The 11,179-nt window shown below is 39.5% G+C and overlaps 1 protein-coding gene across 1 annotated transcript; it reads left to right on the top strand.

Annotated features, from left to right (window-relative positions):
- The first annotated feature begins 2,116 nt into the window (after positions 1 to 2,116).
- eif1ax (eukaryotic translation initiation factor 1A X-linked) lies at positions 2,117 to 10,969 on the top strand. The gene is made up of 7 exons (NM_001004814.1): positions 2,117 to 2,371; positions 5,392 to 5,475; positions 6,364 to 6,467; positions 6,560 to 6,610; positions 8,142 to 8,223; positions 8,314 to 8,405; positions 10,364 to 10,969. The coding sequence occupies exons 1-7, from the start codon at positions 2,356 to 2,358 to the stop codon at positions 10,367 to 10,369; spliced, it is 435 nt and encodes a 144-aa protein (NP_001004814.1). The 5' UTR covers positions 2,117 to 2,355; the 3' UTR covers positions 10,370 to 10,969.
- The last annotated feature ends 210 nt before the right edge of the window (positions 10,970 to 11,179 follow it).

Genomic DNA, 11,179 nt, shown 5'->3' with positions numbered 1-11,179 from the left:
ATATTTCAACTATACTACTACTATATTTTATAATACACTGACAAGCCTTTCCTTCTGGCAATCAATGTTTGTGCATGTTACCCCACAGTATAATGCCACAGTACCTGACAGTCCCTTTTCAGCCTGTTACTTTAAACCGTATAATGCCAACAGCCTACTTCTGCACAAATATGGCAGACTTAGGGGCTGATTTACTAATCGACAAATCCGAATCCCGAATGGGAAAAAATCGGATTGGAAACAAACATTTTTCGTAGCCATTACGACTTGCTCGTAAATTGTCGCGACTTTTTCATAGCTATTACGACTTGCTTGTATATTGTCGCGACTTTTTCGTATTGAGCGCTCGTAAACGGCGGGCAAACCTTTGCGACTTTGCATGATTTTGGAAGCCTCCCATAGGACTCAATGGCACTCTGCAGCTCCAACCTGGCCCAAGGAAAGTCACGATACTGAAGCTTGAATGAATCCGAAACTTTCGTACTCGGCACGACGGCTACGAAAAAGTCGCAACAATTTACGAGCAAGTCGTAATGGCTACGAAAAAGTCGCGACAATTTACGAGCAAGTCGTAATGGCTACGAAAAAGTTGCGACAATTTACGAAAAAATCGCAAAATACCGATCATTACGAAAAAAACGCATTCGGGCGCTTTTCGGACGTTCGTGGATTAGTAAATGTGCCCCTAAATATATATTTACTGAAATTAAATTTAAAGATGAACAAGCTCTGTTTGTATGATGCAATTGGTCGTCATTTTTTTTGTAGGAGTCAAATAATAAATGTTTTCTATGCAGTCACTTTGCTGTGTTTCCCTAGGGTCACTGTATGCAGTTGGCCTGCAATAAATATGGCAGTCATGTGTTAGATTGCATGTGGACGGCATCGACCTTAGGGTTCAAAGAGGAGATAGCGCAGAAGCTGGGTATGTCTGCTATACAGCTATACTGGGGTGATCCAGAGATCCCTTCCTGTAATACGGCATTATATTTGATATATTCTCTCTCTCTCACACAGTCGAGAAGCTCCACCAACTGCAGAACGATCCTGTCGGTCACCACATCGCCCGCAACTTTGCCCTGACGCATTTTGTGAAGTGGAGGAAATACTGGGAGGAGCACCAGCTGGGGGAGAACAAGCGCCGCAAAATGTTTTCTGAGATCCTGGAAGACTGAAGCGACATCTGAAAAACCTGACTTACAGCTCTAAGCCATTGCCAACATGGTGCCTTGGTGCTGAGTTTGACAGTTCAAGCCAGGACTTGTATCAGTCATAAATCTGCCAATTGATGGTTCTGGAAGTCTGGATGTTACAACAGAACCCCTTCCCTTGTTGATTAACATGCCATGAGCTGGACTCTATCATGATATGGAGCTTATATTTATAGGGCAGCGGCTCTCAACCTGTGGGTCGCGACCCCTTTGGGGGTTAAACAACCCTTTTCACAGGGGTCCCATTTCGTTTCGCCATAAAATTTGCGAAACGGCAAGAAAATTTGTGAAATGGCGAAAAATTCACAAAACGCATTTGTCATGCTATTTTTTTTTGTTGCCTGCATCTTTTTTGTCGCCCGCGTCTATTTTATTTTGCCTGTGTCTATTTTTTTGTCGCCCGTGCTTTTTTGCCGCAACCGAGCCTTTTTGTTGATGTGACCATGCCCGATTTTACGTGACCACGTCCCTTTTGACATGCAACAAAAAATTCCATAAAAACAAGTAGAATATATCCTACATGCACTATATTTTATAATTCCTATGATTATTCATTTTCCAACAAGAATATAGTCCAATTATATAAAAAAAAAAGTCAATTTCCTAATTTGTAAAGCTGCTCTGTTACCAACTAGGAACTAGATATGTCTGAAGAAATTGTCTAGCTTCTATTACTGTTCCTTTTCCCACTAGATTTTAGCCCAACTACACTGAAAGATCTATTTCCTAGTCTGTAAAACTGCTCTGTTCCATTAGCAACTTGGAACTAGACACAACCTTCCAATGAGCGGAATTCCTCTACTTCCGCAATATATTTCCCACAACAAATAAAGTTGATTGAAAAAAAAAAATACAAGCCCGCTAGATAAAGGCCGTGCTCATCGTGATTTGTTGCTGTGCGAAAGGTGAAAGGTAGAGTGACGTGACTGTGACGCTGCAGATTACTTCCGACGTCAGTGCATTACGCGCATACGCACGCACCGGGGAACTACGTACGCACGCGGCTTTACAGACTGCGTTTAGTCGCTAGTTCCCGCTTTGCCGGCTCGGAGTACTAAGGGCGCAGCTCGTTGAGGAGTCGCACACTTCAGACGCGACAGAAAGTCACAGTTCACACCGACGGAGGTCGCTTACAGACTGCGCAATGCCAAAGAATAAAGGTAGAGTAGCGAACGTGCTGCCATGAATGGGGCCTGGTGGAACGGGAGGGGGGCAGCGGATCAGTCCGTCCCGGTTAGTGCTATGGGTCACAGTGTTTGCACTAGTGCATGGTAGGCCTGGGCAGCGCGACAGGCGGTAGCCATTAAGTCGTGTGTATTGTATTCTCGTTCAACTCAGCTGAGCTCATCTGTTCATTGCCATATGCGTTGTTAATGCCTGGCCTGGTCAGCTATCTGGGTCTCATTCCCACCTAGACCTGTGAGCTAACAATCTACGTTAGACTGGAAGTGCCTGCTGGTATTTAATAATTGTAGCGCCAGAGCAGCATTGCTTGGATCTGAAAGGAGAACTATGTATCAGCAAAGGATTGAGCTAAGGCTCCTACACATTATCATTTGGACTTCAGCCCAAAACAACTACAGCGCTTTAGTAGTAAATCTATACTGCTGATTCTCATACTCTGGGCTTCTGTCATTTACTGAGCTTAGGGACTGACTGGCAGTATGTGTGTATGTATGTGTATGTATATCTGGGAAATTTGCTCCCTCCCCAATCCCTCTTGAGAAAAAAATGTTTAAACTAATTGATGTGCATTTTGGGGTTAAATCACTTTCAGCTTACGCTGTACTCTGATACTAAAGTTACCTCTGGGAGTGGGTTAAGCAGGTGGGCCGTGGGTCTCCCTTTATTAAGAACTGAAGGGGGGCTTTACAGTGCTATTACTATTGTAGCTTTACTGTGCTTCTGGGCTGGTAATGTAAGCTCACTATATAAAATAGTGGTTGTACCCCAATTTCTTCTTTTTTTTTTTTTTTTTTTTTAAGGGTACAACCACTGTATTTTATATAGTGAGCTTACATTACTAGCCCAGAAGCACAGTAAAGCTACAATAGTAATAGTGCTGTACAGTCCCTCTTCAGTTCTTAATAAAGGGAGACCCACGCCCCACCTGCAGAAACCTAGTACTCATCTATTATTTATATAGCCACACATTTCATGCAGCGCTCTACAGAATGAAGGTATACAAGACCAAACATTTAACTTATACAGGCAAACCTTTCTCCAAAAATTATTCACAGTTACAGATGGATATTATCAGTAGGCGAGCCCCGCTCTTCTTTAATTGTTCTTGGCAGGAAGCTGTGTATACACTGGGACATTGTAATACTAAATATAGTTACAGGTCAGTGTTAGTGATAATCGCATTAGGAAAAACTTACCCCGCGCCTGAATCCTAAGCCACAAAATGTAGCCATTGTAGCACCCACACCCAACCAGTTCTATGTGCCCCTTAGGTTCCAAACAGGGAAACTTTGGGAGCACTATGACCCGCACCCAACCCAATGGTCCCCCAAACTTCAACCCTAACCCTTATGACCTAAGGGTAAATCACTAGTGCAGTGTATCTGCTAAAGTTAAAGATAACTGTGCATTGTTGTAAATTGTATTAATCCTCTTTGTCCCCTATTATGGATTATTATAGCAGGCTATGAAAACTGAAGGTAGCCTAGACCTGTATTATAATCTGCAAGTTCTTTCATTTCACCTGCTTTTAGTTGTATAGCCATTTATGTTGATGTGCAGTCCTATAGTGGATTTCACCCTGTCAGGAGCAGCATGTTGCTTGCTGCTCCGTTTGATGGTGCTCTCAGGTGTCCAATTTTGATTTGTTAGCTTTGAAGCAAGTTGTGGGGTTACAAAGCACAACTGTATAGCCAAAAAGAGGCAACAGCATGCTGGCAATCCACATGGGTCTACTAAACTGCAAACTGTAGCACTTATTTTAGTCCTTTTTCTTGCTTGTGTGGCTTCTCTATACTTTTTAATTCAGAATGTGCCTCTGGGATAGCATCACCGCTTTCTTATACCTGCTGTGAGCCATACCAATTTTTTTTTATCGGACACTGAGATGCATGTTGGCAATAATAAGGGTGCAGCATATACTGTTATTTTGCAAGGAAGCTTAGATACACAGGAACAAGGGATTTGGGTATCTGGTAGAGGTGGGGAATTAGGTGCAAGGTTGATGAACCATAGTCTTCTACAGTGCTGTTGTGTTTTAGAAGCCCTTTGGCAGAGCTTGGTGCAGCATTATGAATAGCTATAAACAATGTAAATCGGATGTTTATTCTGTTCGCACTGATCCTGACAACCAGGCTGGCTACTGCATAAGGTGCAGCTTCTTACTGTTGGAAATAAAAACCATTATGAATATTTGTTGCATACTCTTAAAACCTACAGGGAATATTTTTCCATTTTAAACAGATTGCTCTATGTAAATTGCACTCTGGCAACCAGATAGCTGCTGAAATTTCAAACTAAAGAGTTACTGAACAAAAGCTAAATTTAAAAAAAAAAAAAAAAAAAAGGCAATAGAAAAATGGTGCATCCTACATTATACTAAAAGTTAATTTAAAGGTGTACAACCCCTTTAAGGTAGCTTCACTGGGTTGAAAGAGGGATTTGCATAGGTTTTGTTGTTGTTGTTTTTTTTTTTTTTTTAATTAAACATTCTTCATTTCCGTTTTTTCTTTAGCCATAGGGAACTTGATCATTTCACTGACACTGGCCCGTTCCTTGGAGCTTAGAACTAGCTGCATCATTAACCTTGGGCTTAAAGTGCAGTATCCTTCTACAAGCTGGTGCACTGTTTCTATTTGTATTTCAGCCTATCATCTTACCATGCCAGCCTAGCCTGTGTGCCCAACAGCCTTCCTGTGGCAAACCTGGTAGTGCTACTTGGTAAATACACATAGAAGTTTATAAAGCCCTGTGACAGGCTGGGGACCATAAAATTACCTTTATAGCTGCATGGAGCTTGTGAACCTCCAGTTCTACAGCAGTAGTCTAGATGACCTTTGTTGGGCTTAGACAATACAAAAGGTCTATGAGTGAGTGGATGAGAAGTCCAGTACAAGAGTATAAACATAACCTAATACTTAGATGTTTCAGTACAGTGTTGTTTGTACTGCTTGCACTTCTACATACTGATTGAATGGTTTTATATTTCCATCTTAAGGTAAGGGAGGCAAAAACAGAAGGCGTGGTAAGAATGAGAATGAGTCAGAAAAGCGAGAGCTGGTATTCAAAGAAGATGGACAAGGTAAGCTTAAGATTTTATGTGCTATTCTTTCTGTTCTCAACCCCATTAGTGCATGTTTTATAAACACCCTTTACATTTTATTTATTTATTTTTTTTAATTTTGTTTATTTTTCCTTTACATTTTTAAAGAGCAACAATAGGTTTTATGATCGCTAGAGCCAGTGCACATTATTGGATAGCCTGTCTAGATCTCTTCATCTGCAGTTACTGTATGTGGGAAATGGTGCCATCCTTCCAGTTGTAGGCAAGCAGTTTGAGAGGCCCCGCAACTCTATTACAAGTGGTTAGTGTATAGACTGTATCATAGCTAATATTTGTAGGTTTCTTGTCACTATACTAATTACACTAGACCACTAAAAGCCAATTACTACGAATTGCTGACTTTGCTAGACTTTCCTATAGGTACGTAAGCCTGAGATATTTATCATAATTCTAGAGCTGACATAGTATGTACTACATTAGGGAGAATTTTCAGTCTTTCACATCTTCAGTGCCCAAATGATGCTTAAAATCTAATATCCCTATCACAGTTGCAGAAATGAATACACAATTTCCTAAACAGGCAATTAACCTTCTCGTATGATTTTTGGAGTTTGTGGACAGAATGTTGCACACATGGAATACCAAAGCAAGCATAGGGAGACTCACTACAGAGCTGCAAAACCACAGTTACCATGAACCAAAAGGCTGCCCTTACTACCAAAACATTGCAATCAATGGGGTCTAAAATGGAACTTATTCCTTATGCTTGGAATGTGCTAGGAATTGTACAGGGGATGATAGGGAACATATGTTTAGCAACATGTGTCTGTTTGTCTGGTTATTAGTACTTCCGATAATTATCCTCAGTAGTCTAGAGAGTTTTAAAAAATAACTTTCTATTTTCAGAGTATGCCCAAGTAATCAAGATGTTGGGAAATGGCAGACTAGAAGCCATGTGTTTTGATGGAGTGAAAAGGTTATGTCACATAAGAGGAAAACTACGAAAAAAGGCAAGTGCTTTGTTTTTGTTTTTTTAACTAAATGTTGAATAACTTTGCCGGACAACTGGTAACTAATATGATTTGTCTTTCCACCTCTCAAGGTTTGGATAAACACATCAGACATCATATTGGTTGGCTTACGAGACTATCAAGTAAGTGTTCCTCTAAAGTGGTAATGCATTATTCATGCCAACGTAAATGCAGTGCTCAAAGCTGTTTCTCTAGAGCACAGACAGAGACTTATTACATGTAGTGGGCCAATTATTTCTCATAGTATGTTCAAGGAGTGAATTAATATGAAATTATGTCATACAGTAAAGTCAATGAAAACTTTTAAGCAGACTGTGGGCCATAAAAATCCTTTAGAGGGCCATATGCGGGCCTCCAGTCGGACAGCTCTACTCTAGAGGTAATTTTGTCTCTTCAGGTCTCCTAGTATGTGGACATGCTGTGTGTAAGTGTAGTCTTAAGTATTAAAGGAACAGTAACACCAAAATTGAAATATAATGTACTGTGGCCCTGCACTGGTAAAACTGGGGTGTTTGCTTCAGGAACATTACTATAGTTTATATAAATAAGCTGCTGTGTAGCCGTGGGGGCAGCCATTGAAGCTGGAAAAAAGGAGAAAAGGCACAGGTTACATAACCGATAAGACACCATTGTATTCTACAGGGTTTATCTGTTATCTGCTATATAACCTGTGCCTTTTCTTCTTTTGAATGGCTGCCCCCATGGCTACACACCATGGTTTATATAAACTCTTGTGTTTGCATCAGAAACACTACTAAACTTTTACCAGTGCAGGGCAGCCGTACATTATAGTTTAATTTCTTTAAAATATATAAATTTTTTGGTGTTACTGTTCCTTTAAAATAATGTATAGTGTCTGGACAGCACTCATATTATATTATAAGCTGTGGCTGAGTTCTTCCAGTAAATAAAGAATACATAGTACTCTGAGTGCCTCAGACCTTTAGCTTCAGGGAGCCACTATAGAAAAATAAAGAAACAGGCAGACACTCTGGATAAATAAAAAATGTCCTTAGTAGCTCAACAAGTTGACGTAAAACCAGTATAGTTTATTTGAACTTCTGTATAAGGCTTTATAGCATTATGTGTAAGTTCAAATAAACTATAATGGTTTTTCTTCAACTTGTTGAGCTACTAAGGATGTATTCCAGTATTCTATATTGAACATCTTATACCATTTTTAACTACCTGTACTAACAATGGTAGGTTTAAATAACAGCCTATAATATGGCAGTCTTAAATCCTTTCATGTAGTGTTGCAGTTTACTGATTATTTGAGAACAGTATAGTAGTGTATTTGCTCATGAGAATGTGTTTCAGGAAGAAGAAACCTTTAAAGATGTTGTAGAATAAAATATTATAAAGCTGTCTGGTTACTCTAATGGACTCTTAAGGACTAATATTTAACATGCCTTTTCATTGTATTAAAACTTATAATAATTGACTCTATAAAAAGTTATTGGAGATCTCTTGTGGGGTTAAAAATGTGTCCTTCATGCATCTTGTACTAGCAAAACCATAAATGAATTGCTAGGAGGTAGAGCCTTAACAAATGTGATCTTCAGTTTCTGTTAGTTGAAAAGTTGTGTAAATGAATGGAAACGCTAACAATTGACACTTTTTTTTTTTTTTTTTTTTTTTTTGTTTTACTAGGACAACAAAGCAGATGTTATTCTAAAATACAATGCAGATGAAGCCAGAAGTCTGAAAGCCTATGGAGAGCTTCCAGAACATGGTAAAGGGGATGTTTGTAAATTGATGAGTGCATTCATGTTGAAGGAGAAATCTTTTTAACCTTTTTTTTTTTTATGCTTGACCCTTTCAGCTAAAATTAATGAAACAGACACATTTGGTCCTGGTGATGATGATGAAATTCAGTTTGATGACATTGGAGATGACGATGAAGATATTGATGATGTAAGTAACCTTTTTGCTTTGAGTTACATTGTCTTGTGTTTAAAGTTTTAAGAAAAGTTGAATTCACAAACTCTGCATACACTGATACTAGCACACTTTAATTTTTTTGGTAGAAACAACCTTGGTCCAGGCACAAGCATGCACAGTGGAATAATCGCAAGCCCTGTGCAAGTTTCATAAAACCATTATGAAATGCAGTACTGTTTTATTAAATAGCACACGTGCAGAAGAATCAAGGGGATCTAAGGGATTCTGTCATGATTATGGTGTACTTTTTATTTCTAAATTACACTGATTACATAGCAAAAAATGTACTCTACTATTTAAAATAGTGTGTGTGTGTCGTAATATTGGTGTTTAGGCACCATTTCAGTGCATTGCGCCTGAGTCTGAGCTTCCAGAAGGAGCCGGATTTGCGTTTACTACTATTGAGTGCTATTCTCATATTTACCAGTTTTAGCAATTCTGGTGTCAGGGAGCTGCTACCTTACTACCTTCCCATTGTTCTGCTGATCAGCTGCTGGAGGGGGGGTGATATCACTTGCAGCGCAGCAGTAAAGTGTGACTGAAGTTTATCAGAGCACAGGTCATATGGCTGGCACCCTGGGGAATGAAGAACATGGCTAGCCCCATGTGAAATCTCAAAATTAAATATAGAAAAATATGTGTGCTTTAAAAATGAATTTCAATGCAGAATCTGCTGGAGAAGCTCTATTAACTGATGCATTTAGTAAAAAAACATGTTTTCCAGTGAGTGTTCCTTTAAGCCATGGCAGCATTATCTTTAACTACTACTATAGCATATATTCCAAAGAAATTACATAAAAACAATCTTAATTTAATTACATATTTTTCTTCTCTAAAATTTGTAAAAATGCAGCTGTTTGGGTGTAGTTAGGTCAGAAGGTGCTCTGTTGCCAGTTATACAGCAACAGACTTAAACCTAGAATTTTTTTCTCCCAACACTTGCAGATTTGTAGCACTGCATTAGGCTGATGCCACATGTGGCGTATGGCTGATATTTTCGGCAAGCGGAAAAGCGCTTGGCGAAAATTCAGCCCTACGCCTGCTACTTGTGCCTGCACTCGAATGAATGGAATACGCTCGGTTGCAGGCACATGTAGCCGATATACGCATGAAAACGTGAGAGAATGCAAAGTCTCGCGTTTTCATGCGAATATCTGCTACATGTTCCTCCACCCGAGCAGGCGTAGGTCTGAATTTTCACCAAGCGTTTTTCTGCTTGCTGAAAATATCAGCCCTACGCCAAAGATGGTATTGGTGGTTCCCATACAAACCCAGCTTTAGCTGTCTGCTTCAATTTTTTTCTCCTGAGCTCAGCTCAAACAAAGCAGAACTTTTATCGGAGACAGTTGTGCCTGTGTGAGCCTGTATTCTTGATGACATGTATGCTGAATAAGGGTGTGTGTGTGTATGCTGTTTGCAGATTTAAATGTATCTGATTATGTATCAGAGGGAAAATGGCCACCAGGTGAAAGCTGCTATTTGCTTTAGGAAAATGTGATGGTGCTGGAAAGCAGAAGGGGTATATGCAGTACAAATATTGCCATTTCGGTGTGGGAGACGTGGCCAACTCATATACTTTGTAGGCTTTTCATGTCCTTTAACATAAAGGCCATCTTTTTTTCTTTACTCTACTGCATTGGCCAGTGGCGTTTTCTGCTAACGGCAGCACCGGCCTGTTTAGTGAATGCAATTAATGGAGAGTGCCTAACATTTGGTATCCCTCAATGACAACCTTTCTTTCTCCTTTAAATGTGTCTCTTGAAGCCTTGAGCAGCTCACTGGTTAATATAAATGTTGGATTAGTCCAGGCTTCAGCATTATTCTGTGCAACAAAATGTACTGAGCAAGTTGCCATGTCTGTTTCTGATGAGGTGAACTGGGTTTAAGCACTTCACTAACATCTGTTGTATGTATTTTCTTGTTTCCTTCAGATCTAATGTGAGACGATTATTCCATTCCAAATTCCAAGGATTGTTCGACAAGGTTTTGTTTGGGATTTTGAGTGCAGCCCTCCTAAAGAGATGATGATCTCCACTGAATAAAATTTATTTTCAGTTTTAATGTATTTATATTCATTGAGTGTAGAGGTCAACAATGCTTGATCTGCAAAATCTAAGCAGTGAAATTTTAATTTCCTAACCTGAGCTACTCTATTGTGCTCTGCCCATATAAAAGATGGGGACATGCTGCCTTGAGTTCATTTCTCCATCTGGTCTGCACCATGGTTTTTAAGTCTCTCTATTTATCATGATTTAATTTGCTTGGACACTCATTAGATTAAGGAATTGCGGTATCTCTTCACTGCACATTTATTATCCATGATTACTTTGCTGTGTCTGAAACTTCCGCATTCATGATTTTACGTAACCCCCAAGTTTATACATTTGAGATATAGCATCCTGGTCTTTGTGATTGTTTTACTTCTGTACTTCTGCACTTCTGATACTTCAGTTGTTTCATACTGTTCTGGGAAGTAACTATTAAATTGTGAAAGTATATACATGAGGCTTAAGAACGGAATAAATCTTTACCTAATACCTTTATGTGCCTTTTTTTTTTTTATATATGTAAGGCCATCTTAAGACAAATATAATTTTAACCTAAATGACCAGGAATGTCTACATAAAAGGCTTAACCCTTTAAGTGCCAGCCGAATTCGTCATTTCAGTTCCCCCCAGTGCCAGACGTTTTGTAAACATTCTGTGCTCTCTCAATGTAGGGGCTTTTACTGGGGGCAGGGTTAAGTT

Source organism: Xenopus tropicalis, chromosome 2, assembly GCF_000004195.4.
Source record: "Xenopus tropicalis strain Nigerian chromosome 2, UCB_Xtro_10.0, whole genome shotgun sequence".
NCBI classification, from domain to species: domain Eukaryota; kingdom Metazoa; phylum Chordata; class Amphibia; order Anura; family Pipidae; genus Xenopus; species Xenopus tropicalis.
Note: the sequence above shows the minus strand (reverse complement) of the source record. Positions and strands in the feature narration are given on the sequence as shown.

What these genes read in the sequence shown, in the direction of transcription:
- eif1ax (NM_001004814.1), top strand. An exon ending in ATTCAAAGAAGATGGACAAG is followed by an intron (nt 5,476 to 6,363) that starts GTAAGCTTAAGA and finishes TTCTATTTTCAG; the next exon opens with AGTATGCCCAAGTAATCAAG. An exon ending in GAGGAAAACTACGAAAAAAG is followed by an intron (nt 6,468 to 6,559) that starts GCAAGTGCTTTG and finishes CCACCTCTCAAG; the next exon opens with GTTTGGATAAACACATCAGA.